General features: G+C 38.3%; 4 protein-coding genes across 6 annotated transcripts in view; 1 reads left to right on the forward strand and 3 right to left on the reverse strand.

The window, feature by feature from the left end:
- Positions 1–924: 924 nt before the first annotated feature.
- Positions 925–6,225, reverse strand: ist1 (IST1 factor associated with ESCRT-III). 2 transcript variants are annotated; one of them, XM_024296062.2, is made up of 10 exons: positions 5,775–6,225; positions 5,092–5,192; positions 4,818–4,998; positions 4,648–4,735; positions 4,462–4,545; positions 4,246–4,356; positions 3,991–4,164; positions 3,357–3,458; positions 2,626–2,632; positions 925–2,468 (listed from the first exon to the last, which is right to left on the reverse strand). In XM_024296062.2, exons 2-10 carry the CDS (start codon positions 5,177–5,179, stop codon positions 2,302–2,304), a joined length of 1,002 nt encoding a protein of 333 aa, XP_024151830.1. In that variant the 5' UTR covers positions 5,180–5,192; positions 5,775–6,225; the 3' UTR covers positions 925–2,301. The 2 variants fall into 2 exon arrangements, with proteins under 2 accessions (XP_024151830.1, XP_024151828.1); XM_024296060.2 differs by having other exon boundaries at positions 2,626–2,671; positions 5,775–6,221.
- Positions 6,226–6,944: 719 nt separating this feature from the next.
- mphosph10 (M-phase phosphoprotein 10 (U3 small nucleolar ribonucleoprotein)) lies at positions 6,945–11,860 on the reverse strand. Its single transcript, XM_024296064.2, has 11 exons — positions 11,732–11,860; positions 9,956–10,637; positions 9,704–9,852; positions 9,455–9,620; positions 8,614–8,755; positions 8,440–8,507; positions 8,233–8,370; positions 8,042–8,152; positions 7,739–7,846; positions 7,430–7,660; positions 6,945–7,182 (listed from the first exon to the last, which is right to left on the reverse strand). The coding sequence occupies exons 1-11, from the start codon at positions 11,815–11,817 to the stop codon at positions 7,033–7,035; spliced, it is 2,031 nt and encodes a 676-aa protein (XP_024151832.1). The 5' UTR covers positions 11,818–11,860; the 3' UTR covers positions 6,945–7,032.
- mcee (methylmalonyl CoA epimerase) lies at positions 11,805–14,995 on the forward strand. 2 transcript variants are annotated; one of them, XM_024296066.1, is made up of 3 exons: positions 11,805–11,940; positions 12,929–13,266; positions 14,658–14,995. In XM_024296066.1, the coding sequence occupies exons 1-3, from the start codon at positions 11,913–11,915 to the stop codon at positions 14,808–14,810; spliced, it is 519 nt and encodes a 172-aa protein (XP_024151834.1). In that variant the 5' UTR covers positions 11,805–11,912; the 3' UTR covers positions 14,811–14,995. The 2 variants fall into 2 exon arrangements, with proteins under 2 accessions (XP_024151834.1, XP_024151833.1); XM_024296065.2 differs by having other exon boundaries at positions 11,828–11,940; positions 12,926–13,266.
- A 1,986-nt stretch (positions 14,996–16,981) lies between these two features.
- Positions 16,982–18,516, reverse strand: part of LOC112160516 (ferritin, heavy subunit) — a 2,956-nt gene continuing 1,421 nt past the window's right edge. Inside the window, exons 2-5 of the mRNA XM_024295109.1 lie at positions 18,275–18,380; positions 17,946–18,092; positions 17,594–17,719; positions 16,982–17,400 (exon numbers count right to left, since the gene is read on the reverse strand). Coding sequence (XP_024150877.1) covers positions 17,242–17,400; positions 17,594–17,719; positions 17,946–18,092; positions 18,275–18,376 — 534 coding nt within the window. The 5' untranslated portion in view covers positions 18,377–18,380 and the 3' untranslated portion in view covers positions 16,982–17,241. The remainder of the gene's footprint in view (positions 17,401–17,593; positions 17,720–17,945; positions 18,093–18,274; positions 18,381–18,516) is intronic.

Below are 18,516 nucleotides of genomic sequence, written 5' to 3' on the forward strand. Positions count from 1 at the left end.
TCTCTGATCATCCCTCCACTGAGGGGTTTAGCCCCCTACCATCAAGAAGAAGATATTGCGCTATTAATAACGTGTGCAACATCACACCATGCTACAAGCTACTTCCCTCAGGTTGTGAGGTCTCTGAACAAAGAAAGAAGAGGAACATATCATATTGGACTGCATTTAGAGTAGCACTTGTACTGATGCAGTTGGCTGACCAGATAATTGATTTATCTACTGATTATATCCTTTAACACAATTGGTTTTATCAAGTGCTTCTAATATTTTAATATTTGTTTTTAATCTGTGTCTTGGTGTTTGTTGTCTTGTGTGAGGGAGCTCTGCAGTTGTTGTTCCAATATGATTTAACTATTATAAATGTCAAATAAATTGATTAACTAGAGAAGATCATTGAACACCAAGAGCTGAGATGAGCTAGAAAAACCTGGAAGGTGAAGACAAAAGTGGTCCCCATGGTAATGGTAATCGGAACACTACAAGCATCTTTGTTTCTCTTCGGGTCAAGAGTAATTAAGTAGATTTTGTGAAAATTAGTAAAAGTCTAAGCATTTTTATCTTATGATTTTGGTGGACAACTCTAACTTTAAATTTTTTACATATATTATAAAACGTGAAAGGATGCAAAAGCATTTCAAACTCATATTACATGCCTTTAATCTTACTTTTGTTGAAATATGCCATGAAATATGGGACTGGATGTAACTGACCAAACAGCAAGTATTTTCTTCCATTTTACTTAAATATTTCACAAATTCAGCACAGATGTGAGAAGTTATTTGTATCAATACATAGTTGAGTGTACCAGAATCATTCCTGATGATTCCTTGCTTAATCATGAAGGACCCCTGCTGGCTGCTGCTGCATATTTCAACTCCATAAACCATGGAAGGAAAAAAAAATAAAACAGAGACCGGAAACTGCTCCAGTTCCAAACAGCCTTTTTATTAAATTGTTATCGCATACAGTGTAGAAAACAGGTTATTTTTAAAAGACGCTTTTTCTAAACATAAAGATATCTAAACAGTCCAACTTAAAAACAAGAGAAAGACCAAATCAAAGCATTGTAGTGATAATATTCTCTTCATATTTCATGACACATCAAGCCTAAAAGCAAAGAGCTGAAAAAGAGCTGCCCCCAGAAACTGCCGAGTCATTCTGCTCGAGGATAGCTTCCGCTTGATTACTACCCATGCAAGGAGAGCTGGGTGTGGTCGGTCAGGTTACGGCAACTCACGCAAACAAAAACCCTTTCGCTCACTTTTTCCACCAGCAATAAACGTGAACCTCGAGGTACGCGGTCTTGATCAATGACAAATGTTTAAACCCATCCAGAGTCCTCAACTGAGAGACAATCGCTAAGGCAAACGCTGTGATGCACATAAAATATCAGACCCAGGCCGACCTAAAGCCTTTTCTGATCATTAAGAGGCTTAAACATGAACTGTGTCGTTAGAAAGTGCATCTTTTTGGTAGAATAGACATTCAAAGAGGAACTAAAAACTTGCTTTTGGAGATGGGAGTGTATTAAACTGTTGGACAACTTCCTGCCTCACAGGTAAATAAATCTATAATTGGGTATTACACATTACTTTACAGTTTGTACAGGCTGCTTTTGGAGGAGTCGCATGTACACGCCGTATATTATAAACACAACCTTGATGTTTGAGAGGCCAGAGGGGATCGACAGGTAAATATCTGTTCCACAGTGATGAACTGCCCAACCCCCTGCTGATGCACTCCTGTTAGAGTACAGCAGCCTCAGCGAGGTGAAAACTTGACGTTTCTTCTCATAATGGGGCGGCTTGTCTGGCTTGTCTGACGGGTTTGAGACGGAGCTGAGAGTCACAATGGTGGAGATCACAGCGACATCAGCATGTGCAAAGTAGAATCAAGGCATGTCAAGTCAAATCTGTTCACCTCAACCCCCCATGTCTGCCAGGAAAACAACAGTTTTGAATGTTAATGTGATTAAATGATCTATGAAGCAATCAAACAAAGATTTTAAAGAACCCATAAGAACAGGGCTCAGAGCCAGTGTGATTGAATGAGAGATTTGACTAAATGTGCCATTTAGAAAAGTAAATGACGGCACTGTAGAAGTATGTACAGGTGAACAAGGTAAAGATTAGTCAGATATATGAGGTAAGAACACATTTACATTTAAATATCTTTAAAATGACTTCACCATAAAGCGCTGTGAAGAACTATCCAAGTCTGATTTTAAGCCTTCAATGTATAGAGTGCTTGTGAAGACACAAGTCTGCCTGTGTGTGTGTTTAGACCAAATCTGTAACACACTTAGGTCTTCTTCTTCAGCTCCTCAAATCTCCGTGTCAAATCGTCAAAGTCAATGTCGTCAGAGGCAGCGGTGCTCCCCCCTAAAGAGGACGTGGGTAGAGTGTCGGGAACAGAGGGGAGTTCTGGTAAAGCGTTGTTGTCAAACTGGCGAGGTGTGGGTCGCGGGCCTGGAGAGGTGAAAGGAATAGAGTCAGAATCCAAAAACTGAGGAAGCTTTTCTTCATCTATGTGATTCAATTCATTTTCAGAATTAAAATCTTTAACTTTAGTGATCAATTTACATGCTGCATAAGCAAATATCCAATGACAAGTGCTGCTACTCACCAGTGGCCTGAGAAGGAAGAGAAGCCTTTTCGTTAAGATCATCAATCTGAAAATAAAGATTTTGTATTAAATTAATGCATTTACAAAATTCTAAAGGGAAAGATGAAAAATAGGGCTAATTAAGTTCCTGGCATCTGAAGAAGCCCTCATCATTAAAAGAAAATACCTCAGAAAAGATGTTATTGGAACCTTATCTGTGGGTTGCACTTTTAACTAATTTGTATAATATAATATTCAATTAATATGTTGTGAAAGCATGAACTTAAATATACTTAAACTGCATGACAAATCTGCTTTCTATGTGACACATTTAGCTGCTTCTGCTTCAGATTTAATATATATATATATATATATATATATATTCCCTTGTATCTCTGACTGCATGTTCCCATCCCTGTGGGTTTCAAGAAAACTGCTGAGATGTTGAACAAATAAAGGAAAACTCAAGTTTACTATTAATCTACACTTTTAAAAGTTAGCAGCTCCCTTCCACCTAAATTCTTAAAACATGAATAAATATGATTAAAAAAGGAAAAGTATTACGTCCCAGACATTATTAAAGAATTATAAAAGTGTGTAGATAAGGCCAGACCTTTCAAGTTAAGACAAAATCCAATTTAGTTAAAAGCAAAGCAAACAAATAAACAAAAAGAACACTCTTCCCTGAATCATTCTGACTCCTTCATCTGCCAGTCAATGGGGGCAGAGATGTGTCGAGCTCAGGGACTTACGGACTCATATGTGGGGGGAGAAGTGGGCAATTCGGGAGGTGGCCCTGCTCCCATGGGGGGCTGGAATCCGCCATAGGTTCCTACTGCATGGTTAAAATGTTCCTGCAGAACACAAAAGGAAAGTGTGAGTCGAAAGGAGAGAGGTATCTAATGTGAACCATCAATTTCCCGTCAAACTATTTTTCAGTATAGATATACTGTATACTGATATACAGTATAGATGTACTTCAGACCCAAAATAGGAAAAAAATTATTGTAAAGAGAAGATGTAAAATTTCTACAAGAAGTAAAGTGTTTTACATTTGGACATACAAATACCAGAACAAGATAGACTTTAGCTCCTCAGAGGACTTCAATGATACTAAAATTGTTTGAGCTTTAAAATCAGTTCATGTCAAGATAAATATTAGCCATATTCTTAAAAAAAATGTAAAAATATATCTGTTTCATGGATTAAACTCAGCCATCTGTTAAAGGAACAAAAGTATACTAAATAATGGTGTAGATTCTTATTAATCCAGGTTGATTCTATCAAAGCACTAGGTAAAATAATTCTTCTCCATTGAGAAAACCTCTTGAGGAGTGGAGCAACGTCAGTTCACTACTTATTTTATAGTTGAGAAGAGCTCCTTACTGGTCCTTTGGGAGGTGGATAGTTGAAAGCTGTTGGCATGGGCATAGGCATAGGCATGGGCATCTGCATGGGAACAGGAGGAGCAGAGAAACCCCCTCCTCCTCCACCACCTCCAGACTTTCTGTCAGTGTCCACGTTAATGAGATCTGCCTCCTCTCCAACACACACCTCGGGCTGAACCATGACAATACAATGATGAGTAAACAAACAGAATCCATTACTTTAAATCTTAAAACATGTTGGTTTTAAACCCACCCGAACCATGGCATCAGGTTCATATGGCACATTGTAGTTCTTGGCAATCTCTATCAGATAGCGTTCCACTAAGATCTTGGGAGGAGCCTCCACACTCAGTTTGTGCATCAGCTGCAGACATGAGAGTATTTGATCAGTGAGCACCAAAAGACACTCTACAAGCTAGTGAATCGTTAGCAGAATCTGTGTGGACTGTCAGTTGTAAACATTGCTTACTCTATCGTTGACGGTGCCGATCTGGTTATTTCTGCACAGCTTGCCGTACTCCTTGCTATATTTGGCACAGAGCTGCTCAGACACCTACAAGAAACATCAAAGAGATATCACTGTCGAGACCTACACAACAATCAAAAATGTGTCTGATATTGATGGGAAAGATGAAAGTATAAATTAGAAACATACAATTTTTAGTTCAGAAACCTCCGACTGAAGTCGAGGAGCTGCCCAGATGAGGGTAGACACCGCCTCCTGTAGACCTGGATCTAACTCCCTGATGGTGAAAGTAAGTGATTAGAGCTGTGACAGTTGCATGATGACTGAATGGTGAATTGTTTTAAGCCAAAGCTACTCACTTCATGGACTGAATGAGGCCAAAGCGAGTGAGCAGGAGGTCGCAGTACAGCTCCAGGATCTCCATGGCTTCAACAAGGTAGTCCTCTCTGATGATGTGTTCAACGCGGATACGAGCTCGTTCATCCTTGCCTGATGACAGGTAATCAGCGATCTCCTTCCTTGCCTTTTGAGCTAACTCAGCTGTGTGTGTCATTTGTAAATAAAGGTTAAAAAAAAGTTTTTAAAAGAAGGAAAAACAAACACAACAACTGTCAGAGCAGAAGCAAGACTTACTTTTCTTTTTCTCAAGAAGTTTGAGGCGATTGATGACCAGCCGAAGGTTGACTCTTAGTCTTTCTGATTTAAACCCTCCACCCAACATGATGACAGAATGCCTGTGTATAGAGAAGCATGGAAACAACACAGATAAATAACAATAAGACTTATGGAGCCCAGAAAACCAGTAACCCCACCTCCGATCCAGTGACTCATCTTATCATGTGAGCTTCATAAAGTCACAGCAATAATATGACTACGCAAATGTACCCCCCCTTCAAAAAACACACACGTGAACACAGGTTGTATTAAAACGTTTTAAAAGCCAAACGGAATGTAAATATGTCGTCTGATAAACGACGACAGAAATAGCTTTAGCTCAACGCCAGCTAATAGGGGAAATGTAGCTAATTCGAAGGTTAGCACATCACTTATTAACTTATAAATATTTTTATTGAACCACATATTTGATTAAATTGAGGTTGGGAAGCTAACAAAGTCCGAATGCACTCAAATTTGAGTTTTATTTATTTACATGCTTTGTTAGCACTCCTCCAGTCTATTTCAATTGCTAGCTTCCTGGCTCTCGTTTTGACGGCAGCAAAACTAACCGAATAAACTCTTTTAGACACATTTAAAACAACAACAGAACATTTAAAACGTTAGATAGCATATAAAAGAGGGGAATGACGAAAACTTACCAGAAAATAGTACTTAACTGGAACGCACTACTTGTTATAGATTTCACTCAGCGTTTTGTTGCCCAATTCACTTCCGTGTAAATGTGACGTGACGTCATGGGACTTTTTTCGGAGGGGTGGAGCCTCACATGAGTCAAACATTACTTAAACGCAGGTGCGACATAGTGAGAACAATTCAACTTTTTTATAGTAATATCAGCAAGGTTCTACAAATACAATTAATTTGTTTTTTCTTTCTTTCCTTCTTTTTTTAATTTTTATTTTTTTTTACCAATTTCCCTCCCAATATACTCCTTTAATCTACACTGGGTGCGCAATTCAAATTTTCGTTTTTATTATTATTATTTTAAATTGTTTAACACTAAAATTTTCCCAAGACTTGACCATATAGTGTGTTAGAATGTTGTAATGTTTTGTTTGTGTTAATTTGATGTGGAAAACTAACAGTGGACTGAACTTAATGAAACTAAAATGTGAATGGATTTGACATCAACTCTTGTTAACTTGTTTGTTTGTACACATATTTAATCTACACTTGATTATCTTGCAAGAAATACAAGGAATCTGGAAAACTTCATCTGTACTGTTCAGTACCAGGTATCTCTGAGTTACACTGGTTGAAGTTTTGGCTAATTATGTCCTAGAGTGTTTTTAGTTCAGTGAATCGGATCGATCAGAATGAACCAATACCAACTGTGAATACAACAAAGTATGATACGATAAATTAAGTTACACCCCTAATATACTGTAAAATATATGGTAAAATCGCATCAAGTGTGAGTGAACTTAAATTCACATGGCATGTTTTTCACATTTTATATGTGATCCTTTGGCAGTCAACAGAATGATTTATTTTCAGGATTCAGTTCTAAAAATATTCTTCTATTCAATATATATAACCGGTACTTTTTATATTAATTCATATTAGGTAATATGACCTCTTGTTGCTTTTTAACTTTGATTATCTTAAAAATTCATGAGCTAAAAAAAATCTCAGAAGCCCACTGAACAGAACTTTAACAGAACCAGCTGTTTCAATGTTGGAAACTTTAGGACATAATTTCTTAACAAAAGTCCCCATTAGTGACATTTAAAATAAATAATAGTAAAAATAATAAGAGGCCCATAGTTAAATCAAGGGTTGAATAAAAAACAACACAAGGACAAAAATCTTTAGACCATCAAGTTTATTATATTGCAACTTTAAAATAAAAAATATAAATGTATAAAGTCGATCATCAATACAAGGGGACATTGACTACAACTTGAGTTTGCTCACAGACACTTCTTTGTGTTTCTTCTTCTTCTCAGACCTCTCCTTTGTACTTTTGATCTGACTTTTGACTTGGTCCTGCAGCTGAGAGAAGAAGGCTTGAGATGATCGCAAAGCCTTGTCCTTCCCCTCGTCCTGAAAGTGAAGAGAACCCTGTTAGATTAGATGGAAGGAAGGAAGGAATGTGCTGGTAAATAGTGATGTCATGTTTGTTTGGGCATTAAAGCTTGAAGCACGTGTCACCCTGTAGAAACGCCTAAAATAGATCCGTGTGGCATCTGGGTCAGTCAGCTTCTTTATCAACTCAGTTTTTCTTCTTCTAACAATGAGAAACTCGGATAACATCACAATGAACACCATCACTGTTGTGAACAATACCCACCTTAAGTATGGTCGCCTTGCCTCCTTTTGTGACTTTCCTCAAGTTTTCAGCAACCTGAGCTTTAGAAACCTTCTTGTTTTCTCCAGTTTTGCTGGCTTCTTTGAGTTTCTGCCTCTTTTCCTTTTCCTTAATCTTCAGACGTTTCACCTTCTTTTTATGCCGTCTGTCACGCTTCTTGTCTGTTTTCGTCCTCTCAATGTCACCGAGAACATCGCCTGCTTTGTTCTTCTCCTTAAATAAGAAGAAAAAAACTGTTAGAAAAGTTTTGCAAATGTACATTAACTTTAAAACAACTTTTTAAAGGTAAACCTTGATTTCTTCTGGTGCGAGCAGTGTGGCATCACTAGTGCTGACTGGAGCCACCTCCTCCATGGTAATGGATGGCAAGTTGGACACCACTTTAACCTCAGGAACGGGCTGTACACAAAATATTTGTCAGTTATTGCATGAGCTGCGCTTACTTTAAATTTAATGATGTTCATTTGAAGCATTTAGAGATTTCATTAACTTCTTTTGTTAAAAAAAAGTTAGCTTTTTTCAGCTCATTTGGAAGAAACAGAACAAAATCTTCATTAGATTTCCTACTTTTGAGCAACTCCAATCAAAACTTACAGGCTTGGGTGTGAAGTGGAAGTTAGAGAGAGCATCTAACTTTAAGAAGAGTGTGTCCATGAGCTTTTGAATTTCTACGTGAGCTGGGTTTTCCTCCTTTTCGGTGTTTTTCTAAAAGACAGAAAAATAAAAAACACCAATCAGAGTCGATTATAGTAAAGAAGAAACAAGACCAGCATCAAAACTCAAACCTGAGTCTGTTTGATGTATTCCTGCTCGTAGATCTCTGCCAGACTCTGCTTGCTCTTCTCATGGTCCAGAGTTAACCTCTTCTTGTACTCAAACACCTCCTCTTTAGGTTTCTCTTTCCGGACCACATCATCGAACGCCTTCAAGAACCAAGCTGAATTATAAATCATCTTCTGAACACTTGGACAGTTCTGCTTAACCTGACTAACCTGATCTTTGATCCTCTGCTTGATGATGTCCTCCAGCTGTAGTGTGGTTTCCTCAGTAATGGCAGGAGCTGAAGAAAAAAAATGTGGTTAGAAACAGATCTAAACACAACAAATATTAAGCCCACAGTGCTAATCTAAACAGTGCACAAGACCAACAACTGAACGCTCATCCACCTGCCCTCGACGCCTGTTCAAACTCCACATCTTCCTCCAGCATGCTGTTCTCCGGACGGGTCTGTGCCGTCACCTCTCCCAGCAGCTGCCACGGCTTCTCAGCCAGAGCCGCGTTCTCCAGCTCTTCAATCTTCTGGGACATCTTAAAAAAATAAAAAAAAGAAACATGCACCGTTAAGGAACTGCGAGTGTGCAGCAGCAGCAGACAGAGCATGAAACAAAGGAAATCTGCTGCAGTTTTCTAGTGTCTTTGCACAGCATGATGCCAAGAAACAATCAGGAGAAACAAGCATAAAAAAAAGGATCAATTAACTGTTGGTGAGCATTTTTAGTCCAGGTTATCTCTCTGAAAGGACCCAACATAGAATCCACAGCATCTATACTGCTGCTTAGTTTGACTTTCAATTTAAAATGATCCCAAAATGGTTAAGAACATGTCTGTAAGAGTTCCTTTTGGACATTTAGGCTCAACTAACTGTTTTGGGACCATCATTAAAAGAAAGTACGATCAGGACAGTTCATCTATGTGCTACTGTTCATCTTCTGTGGAATCAACAGTAGTGCATTTACAATATCTATAAGATGTTAGAATGAGAAAATTCCCTCTCTACAATCTCAGTTTCTTTCCATGAAATTGATTTTTTTAGCTCATGGTCTTCTGAAATTCTATATGAGATTATATGAGACTTGGGGCTTTAAATACATAAACACAAGTCACAATAAAAAAACAAAAAAAAAAAACAACTAAATATGTTTTCTGAGCAATTTATTTCCTAAAATATTCAGTAATCGTGAATAAAACCTTTATTAAGGAAAGCTTAACGAGTAGCTTCCTGGTTACCTTTTCTTGTCGTTTCTCAAATGAAGACTTCAGCTCGACGGTTTCAGGGTTTGTAGATTTGCCTCCTAAAACCTCGTCTATGTCCTCGCCCTCACTCTCTTCATCTTCTGACAGGTCAAAGGTCACTTTCTTCTGCGATGCTTTGGGGTGACTTTTCTGCTCCTCCCTGGAAAAGGGAAACAAAGCAAACAACCTGGAATAAACCAAAACCGTTCTTCCACACGTTCATGTAAGTTTGATCGCGCTTACTCATCATCGCTCTCCTCTTCAGCGTCGTCTTCATCATCCTCTTCTTCTTCCTGGCTGTCGACATCGTCTCCATCTGACTCCCTCTCAAGCGGTTCACTGTCCACAGCATCAAAGAAGTCCTTGTACTTGAAATCTCTTGAACTCTTTCCCTGTTAGCACAAACAGCTAGCATCAGTGGTTGTAGTGTTAGGACGAATGCGAATCTGCACAAACATCAGCCTAGAAAGATGACAAACAAGCCAAAACGCATACCGTCTTTTTCTTTGGCTTTTTTGAGGACAGGATTTCCTCCAAATTCATTTCATCGTCTTCATCGGAGGGCAGGTCCTGAAAGTAGTCTACATCATCTTCGTTGTCGTTTTCTTTCCCCTCTCGCTTCTCTATATCTTCAAGAAACGTCTCCATTTCTGACAGCTTAAAAAATTTATCGTCGACTTCAGAGGGAACCCCTTTTGTTTTTGAGCCCGTCTTTCCTTTGTTCTGTTTTTCTCGTTTCTCCAAAGCGTTCACATCAAAGTCGATGTCGGAGTCATTATCTGAGTAATCGTCCGAGGCTTCTTCAGCATCCACGGAAGGTTTTTTAGACAGTCGGGGAAGCCTCTCCTCTTGTTCGCTGACATTTTCATCATCTGTTGCTCCTTCTTCGTCTTTTTCTTCTTCTTCACTCTCTTCTTCTTTGTCCTCGTCAATTTCTTCATCTGACAGTAACGTGAGGTTTCCATCTGACAAAGCCCCATCTATGGCATTTTTGAAATGCGTCAGGACAGCGTTGTTCTGCAGCTCCAACTCCTGCCAAATCTGCTCCTCATCAAAGTTTTCCACCACGAGCTGAGCCAGCGGGCTGCCTATATAACCTGCAGGCTCCTGAGCTTTGCGGAGATCATACAGGGTTTTGGTGAGGGACGTAAATTCTGCTGCCACTTCATCCTGAAGGCTGAACACAAACAAAGAAAAATATATTAGTGAATTTATGCAAGAGTTAACGATCAAACAATGTCATGAGCTTGAATAAAGATGTAAAGCATCACTTGATAGGAAATACATGTCTGCTAAATGTCTAAAATAAACTGCTTTGTGCAAAATCTACAAAACACCATCATAAGTATAACCAACAATTTCAGATTTCAAAATAAACCTACTAATTTACTTTATAAAACATGATTTTAAAAAGTACAATATCAAGCTAAGGAGTTACATATTTGTTTTTTTATGAAACAGCCACCTAAGAAAGTACAAATTAACAATAACAATCAGGCCAAAAGACAATTTGCCAAAATATGCACAATGTCCAAAATATTCAAATAGACTATAATCAGTTAAGTCCATAATTCCTACAAAGCCTATAATTTGACTCAATGTTGCCTAAACATCACACTAGATTGTCGAGAATCAACCCAAGTAAGTTTCTCGATGCTATTAATATGTCTGTTGGTTTAGTTACAGTTATTTAAGACATGTGAGCTAAAAAAAAAAAACTTTGTTGTATAAAATTGTTTTTATTTGACAGTATGATTAAAGACAATAAAAGCATCTATTTTCTTAGGCTGACATACTCAAAATTACTATTTTTTTAAACAGGTACTTTAATTTATTTTATTTGATCAGCAAAATTTTGTTCAATACATCTTAGTGCATTAGAAATATTAATCTCAGAGGTTTTCTTTCAATATAAGCTTGTCAGAAAAAATACAAATCCGCCCATTTTAGTGAACAAAAATAAAGTAATACAACAGAATACTAGTGTGACTGCTGTTCATAACCACACACACTAAAGCTATCGTTTGTGTAAGGCGCCACCTGTAGATACACATCATGGTTAACATCCTACATCTGTATTTCTGTTTATATAAACTTTAAAACTTAGTTCTCTATTAATTACTCACAACAGCAAAATGTTAGAGATGAAAAATCCGTGCTGCACTGTGAGTACATTTTACATTTAGCTTTCACCACAGTGTCTTCTAATTCGCAGAGATAAAACTTGATTTTTTTTATCTCAACAAATAATAAATATTAACATAGACTTGCCTCAAAAAATGTTCTGGTTGTGCTGTGTTAGCCTGTATTCTCTGGGCACAATCTTCCAACAAATCCAACACATCCCCGCTCGCCATTTTCCCATCACATGTGTGACCCCCCTGTGTGCCACACGTAAATACGTTCCAAGAGAAACCTGTGCTCCGCTGAAACTTGGTTCCGGGCTTTCAACATGGCGTCAGCAGTACTGAAGGTTGCAGGTTTGTTTGTGTCGATTATGTTCTAATAGTTTCTCCTCATTAATTTTGTTTTTTATTACGTGAAAAGTATATTTCACAATCTAGACTTGAGCTTCGTTAAATAAGTAAAAAAAATAAAACGAGTTTGTGAGTTAGTTTCTTCAAAATAGGTCAATTATTAATTGTGTAACACGAAAAAACACAGTAAAGAAAGTACGGTAAATTGGGTTATGTCCAAATGTTTTAAACGGTAATACCTCACAATTCCAAGTTGTGTTAAGAGTTGTGTGCTGCTTTAGAAACGTGTCAATGCTAAACACTTTATTCTGTTAGTGTGTTGGAATAGACTGAAGTCTGAAGAAACACCCCCCTCCAAATAATATAGTGCAGTAACAGGCTGGAACCTACCTGTCCTATGACTGTATAAGTAATGATTGCATCACAAACTATTATCCAGTGATCATTTGACTCAATCTGTAAATTATCTTAGCTGATTCTGCTGGTATTCAGTAAAGTTGAGGTCACAACTGCACTTGATAAGCCACATTCTCTAAATACCAAAACGGTCATCTTAAATTTTTTTTTCCATATGGTGAAAGGAACAAGTTTGCCCCCATACCATCATAGTTCCTCCCCCATTTTTTTTTTTTTTTTTACATTTTATTGGTGCAGCAATTAACATGTTTTGCCAACAGCTGATCTGAAGTCTGCTGTCAAAATCAAGCCTTGTGATCAACATCTCTTTTTTAAAGCTAAACCAGTTTCAAATCTATAAAAATATGCAACCAAAATTCTAGTTACTTAAGTGACAAAATGCACCCTTGACATTTTTAGATTAAAAGAATACTGTACATTAAAAACAACAAAGACTTTACATTGTGAATATAATTAAGTGAATCCAAAACAATGTTTAGTTCGACGTAAAGGCAAAGCTCATATCCAGCTAAAGTTTTAGTGAAAGTCCTGATTCATGTTCCTCTCTCTGTATTTTGTGTTGTTTATTCAGCAGCAGGCGTTTCCAGGTGTTCGACTTTTACTCTCCTGAGGGGTCTCTCCACGACAGTGCCCCTCTCTCAGGGTGTTCCTGGGGCTGTTTGGAAGCTGGGGAAGCTGAACCACATCGCCATTGCTGTGCCCGACATGGAGAGGGCCACAGCTCTTTACCGGGACGTTCTGGGGGCAACAGTAAGTGAGAAGGTGCCCCTTCCTGAGCACGGGGTGTACACTGTGTTTGTGGAGCTTGGCAACACAAAGCTGGAGCTGCTCCATCCGTTGGGGGACAAGAGCCCCATCTCTGGTTTCCTGCAGAAGAACAAGTCTGGAGGGATGCATCACATTTGCATCGAGGTGAGACAGACGGGACGTCGGGGTTACTCTTAGTAGACAATATGTCATTTTAGGTGGCACCCATAGTTATACAACCATGATGACGACCAATTGCTGTCATAGAAGATTTGTTTGCGTGTCGGTACCACAAAGAAGAGGTGTGCCCTGGTGAAAATGACACACCTGAATGGAATTTTCTCTTACACCATCAACAAGAATTTTCCTCTGTGACTGATAACCACAGAATCACACGTTTAGTCCCTCAACGATGTTTTAAAAGAATGTTTTAGTGAGATCAAAATAATTTACCTCATTTACCAGTGTTGGTGAATGTAAAAAAAAAAAAAAGATTGAATCCAAATATTTTCAAAATGGAGACATTTGCAACAAAATCTGTGCAATCGAAAAAGATAAAAAAAATAGATCTCTCACATTACAGTTGGTACACTGCATATCGAAATAAAAACTACGATTTTGCCTCTCATCCCATGTTTGTCCTCCTCTAGTGGTATTTACATGCATTGTTTCTCACTACAATTACATACAAAGGATTTAAGTAGACGTGCAAACTAGATTATACATCAACTAAGTTTTAGATGAAGCAATAACGTTGTGTTTTTATGTTCATACATACACTGCTGCCTAAATAAAAACCACTTCCTAGTTAATGAGTCCTAACAGGTTATTTTCAGGGACTTGTCAAGCAGGATAATGTTTGCAGCAGGAGAACTGGAATACAGTCATAAGTCGACCATAAGTATTTCCGTGAATCAAAGAAGTGTGGAGGCATAAGAGGGTAAAATTTGGTCTGAAACTGAGGCACAAGCGAGTCCAAGATGCAAAAACAGGAACTCTATTTCCTTAAGAAGAAAATAACTAATGAAAAGTTTTGGGTTTAGACTGGAAGGAAACACAGGCAGAAACTTTAGAGAGCTGTTCATTTAAACTAATTAAGGTGCCTATAAAACAGAGAGTTGAGGGAGACGGTATTTAGAGTCCTGGAGTGTTTTTTTCCACCTTAATTGTGCCTTTTTTTATTTTTGTATCTGTCCATCCATCTTCTGAACCCGCTAAATCCCTTTCAGGATTACAGGGTTGCTGGAGCCTATCCCAGCTACTGTTTGGTGAAGGTGGGGTTAACCCTGAATAGGTAATCAGTCTATTGCAGGTTATTTGAGTCTTTGTTCATAATCATTTTAGATATGTTCAAAAACAGCTAAATTCTAGGAACAAAAAGTAAATTTTTCATTATTATTGCAGTGATCCAGAGCTACAACATGTTGAAGGGGGCTCAGAATGAGTGAATTTAAGCTCCCACCATTGTTTTTGATGCCAATTTTAACCAGGCACAGTCACTGCAGTCATACTGATTGTTTACAGGCGTTTCCTCTTTTTTTTAAATATATTTGCAGGTAGATGACATTAAAGCAGCTGTGGCTGACATGAAAGCGAAGAACATCAGGACTCTGTCCGCTGAGCCTCGCATCGGCGCTCACGGGAAACCTGTCATGTTTCTTCATCCTAAAGACTGTGATGGCGTGTTGGTTGAGCTTGAAGAAGCATAAGAATCTGTGCCTGGGACAATGAGGAAACCTTGATATGTATATATCCCACTAACAATGTGTGTTCCTTGCAGATAAGTTTTTTGCATTTTTCTGTTTGGGATCTTTTTAGTAACTTTTTTGTTAGCATCTGATAAGTTTTGATTTTAAAATGCTGTCTCAATAAAAGTTTATATTTTAAAAATCAAGTTTTATTTGTATGTTGTTGGACATATAAAAAAAATCAAGGTGAGAAGTCTAGTTTTATAACATTGTGCAGACTTTACTGCAGAGGACGGTGAGCAGCCCCCCTCCCTCCAATAACAAATTAACTCTAATCGCTCTTTGGAAATGCCATCAAGTAAAGAAGGAAACAAACCCTGAAATGTTTTGTGGTTCTGTATCCTCCATGCCGGAAAACTTGTAGGCATTCTGAGAATGACGACATTACGCAACTGTAAAAAAAACATATGAGTCACAACTTTTATGGAACATCTCACTTGACGGAAGTACAAAAAGAAAGAGCTTTCAAAATCATCCAAGCCTTCCTAAAACAACCTTTGTTACAGTGCTTTGATATATTTAAAACTGAAGCATCAGGTGACGGACTTTTATGAAATAAATTGTTTTTAAATGATACAGTTATTTATATTGATTGTCCTACTTTTAGTTCACAACTTGTGGGGAATAGGGGTGAACCTTTTGTGAAGCACCCATATATTTTTGTTTGTTTATAATGCAAGACGAAAAAAGAAAATCTGTTGGTGAATTGAAATGACAGGTGGATATTATGTAATTTCACTTCCCTTAAAACATTGGTGCTTTGTGAAAAACTTAAATTACTTTGTTTTTTTGTTTTAAATCAGTGACTGCTTAGTTGTGGAGTTATTTATTAAGCTGAAGTTCTTTGTAAATTGAAGAACTTTAGTCTGATTGAACATTAGTCTGGCAGCTTTGGGAGCACTGATCTTTACTAATCTTATGATGCTGTATTTACCTATGTAGAGATCCATTTCTCAAACTTAACAGAGACATGAATCTGGACTTGAAGTCTTCCTTTAACTGTTTTGTTGTGGATTCACAAACATTTGACATCCATTACAATTGCATGATGCTACCAAGGTTTCAGGTGTTTAATCATTCAAATCACATGATAACAAAGCAGCTTCTGTTACTCTGGAACAACTGCAGCTTATCAGTTCTATACCTTTTGAAATCTGAAGCTGTGCTTTACCAATGTTCCAACCTGAACCTCCACAGAATCTGAGACCTGAGGAGCTTCTTGCTGTTTAGAACTGATATGCTGCTTTCATGGAACAGTGTTAACACACCGAATGTTCCAGCAATCTATCTTCTGCTTCGGCTCTTTGAGGGTCACAGGGTTGCTGGAGCCTATCCCAGGTACAGGTGGGTGAAGGTAGGTCACCAGTCTGCTGCAAGGTGCACCAGCGATCAGTTAGCTTCAAAGTGGATTGTAAAAAAGATGGCTGCATTTTTTTAAATGAATATTTGTTACAGTGCCATGAACTTAAAAACAAACACGCTTGTATAAAGTGACTTCTAAAAGAAACTATGATGCAATCATGTTCGTCGTCTACTGTAAGACCATGTGACGCACCGGAGACCAAACTAGTGTGTACCTTGCTTTTGGTCCAAAAACAGCCAATATCTCTGCCTCTTTGAAGATACTTTTGGATGCAAGGTTCTTACCCGCCTTCTGAATTACTGCAGTTTAACAGCTACTTCTGCTTTTACATGCCAGCTTGTTACAAACGTCCATACTGATATTCATGCCATAATTACAAGTTCCATTTAAAAAAAATGGGAAGAGGTTATGAACTTCTGCATCTGTGAGGAACTTCAGCTAATTAAGTCACCCAATAATGCATTGTAACCTTAATTTTTAGTCTGCTGGTCATTTAAGCTTTACCAAAGACTAGCTGCTCATTAGCCGTACTGGGAACTATATTTTTCATGTTTTTGGATCTGCTGTAGATTCCAATTACAGGCTGACAAACAGCACTTACGGTGCTCGTCAAGGTTTGTGTAGAGAACCAAACTAAGAATCGTTGTACAAAACTTCCAACTGTTTAACTGCAGTTTTGACAGCTGAGATGAAGTTCAAGTGAAATAAGACTATTCCAGCTTCTGAGGTCATTTAGTCAAATGCTCAATTTACAAAAAGACAACCATAATTGAGAGGGGTTGGATTTATTGAGTTTGAGAAACAGCTCAGCATAATACAGCAAATATGCAGCGATGACAAAGTGATGAGAGACCGAGTCTACAAAGCTACTACTCCATTAGAGTGGCAACGTAAATCGATCAACACAAATACCATTTAAAAAAGGTCAAACATCATGCGGATAGAGATTTGTTTTTTTCCTTCATAGTATGGAAGCAAAGATACAAAAATACATATGCAGAAGCATGTGTGCAAGTCATCTGGATTGATTTAGCTGCTTTCTTCACCAAGAGTATGTTTGTCAAACAGGTACTCTGCCATGCCGTTCTGAGGAGCTCCCATACGGCGCAGGTTGGTCACCCAGTCTCCCAGCTCTTTGATGGACTTCACCTGCTCGTCAAGGTAGTGAGTCTCGATGAAATCACACAGCTGAAAGAAGGAAAGGAAATCAGTAAATGCACCCAGAGACAAGAACATTTTAAGACTTAAGCCCATCAGGATCACCTGATAAACTTAATTGTGATAAACTATTCCCCTGAGTAGGTCCAAAGTACAACCTACTATAGGTGCAATCAGATAAGGTTTTTATTTTCTTCCTGTGATCAAGCTGTCATGTACTCACATGTGGGTCATTGCGATCAGAGCACAGTTTGTGCATGTCCAGCAGTGACTGGTTCACATTCTTCTCGAGCTGCAGGGCACATTCAAGAGCCTCCAAACCATTGCCCCACTCATCTCTGTCTGGCTTCTGCAGGACAAAAGATCAAGGGTTAACTTTTTTTAAGAAAAAAACAAAGCCTATATTTATCATAAAAAATTGCCGTTAAACGTTTCACTGAACTGCAGTGGGTGGTGCTTGCATGTTTAGACAAGATAAGCAGAGCATCCCCAGAGGCCCACAGTATCGTCCGACCCTCCCAAAACCATCTCAACGAGCAATCTGAAACGTAGTAAACATTCAACAAAAGCCTTACCTTGATGTCCTGAAGAAAGATCCTTCCCCCTCTCTGGTTCTGTAGTTTCATCAACTTTTCAGCGTGCTCACGCTCCTCGTGAGACTGCTTGCGAAAGAACTTGGCAAAATTATGCAGCGCCTGGTCATCACGGTCGAAGTAGTATCCCTTTGAGAGGAGAAACATTCATAAAGACATGTCAAAAGAATACTAGAAAACAGGTGTTCTTCTGAAACTGCCAAGCGACTAAAAAAGGGATCTACATTGTTCCTCTTTTAGAAGCCACCTGGTCAACACCGGGTTATATTAACGGCTCAGTAATTTCAATATTTCCCCTTCCAGGTTCTTACCATAGACATGTAGACATAGGAGGCATACAGTTCCAGGTTGATCTGCCTGTTGATTGCAGCCTCGCAGTCCTGGTGGAAGTTGTGTCTGACCTGGGAACTCATGGTTCTGCAAGATTCAAGAATATCCGATTAGATTTCGAACAACTAGAACAGGAAAAACTAGATTTGCAATTCCTGAAGAAATTGCGTCTGATTGCTGAAAGCAATACCGATTTAAAGCATTTTATAGCTGTAAGCATTAA

Source organism: Oryzias melastigma, linkage group LG3 (assembly GCF_002922805.2).
Source record: "Oryzias melastigma strain HK-1 linkage group LG3, ASM292280v2, whole genome shotgun sequence".
In the NCBI taxonomy this organism is placed as follows: domain Eukaryota; kingdom Metazoa; phylum Chordata; class Actinopteri; order Beloniformes; family Adrianichthyidae; genus Oryzias; species Oryzias melastigma.

What these genes read in the sequence shown, in the direction of transcription:
- ist1 (XM_024296060.2), bottom strand. Translation starts at nt 5,179, where the DNA reads ATGTTGGGTGGAGGGTTTAAATCAGAAAGACTAAGAGTCAACCTTCGG. An exon ending in ACTTCTTGAGAAAAAGAAAA is followed by an intron (nt 4,999 to 5,091) that starts GTAAGTCTTGCT and finishes TGACACACACAG; the next exon opens with CTGAGTTAGCTCAAAAGGCA. An exon ending in AGGTTTCTGAACTAAAAATT is followed by an intron (nt 4,546 to 4,647) that starts GTATGTTTCTAA and finishes TGTTTCTTGTAG; the next exon opens with GTGTCTGAGCAGCTCTGTGC.
- mcee (XM_024296065.2), top strand. Translation starts at nt 11,913, where the DNA reads ATGGCGTCAGCAGTACTGAAGGTTGCAG. An exon ending in AGCAGTACTGAAGGTTGCAG is followed by an intron (nt 11,941 to 12,925) that starts GTTTGTTTGTGT and finishes TTGTTTATTCAG; the next exon opens with CAGCAGGCGTTTCCAGGTGT. An exon ending in TGCATCACATTTGCATCGAG is followed by an intron (nt 13,267 to 14,657) that starts GTGAGACAGACG and finishes ATATATTTGCAG; the next exon opens with GTAGATGACATTAAAGCAGC.
- mphosph10 (XM_024296064.2), bottom strand. Translation starts at nt 11,817, where the DNA reads ATGGCGAGCGGGGATGTGTTGGATTTGTTGGAAGATTGTGCCCAGAGA. An exon ending in TTGAGAAACGACAAGAAAAG is followed by an intron (nt 8,756 to 9,454) that starts GTAACCAGGAAG and finishes TATTTTTTTAAG; the next exon opens with ATGTCCCAGAAGATTGAAGA. An exon ending in TCGCACCAGAAGAAATCAAG is followed by an intron (nt 7,661 to 7,738) that starts GTTTACCTTTAA and finishes TTCTTATTTAAG; the next exon opens with GAGAAGAACAAAGCAGGCGA.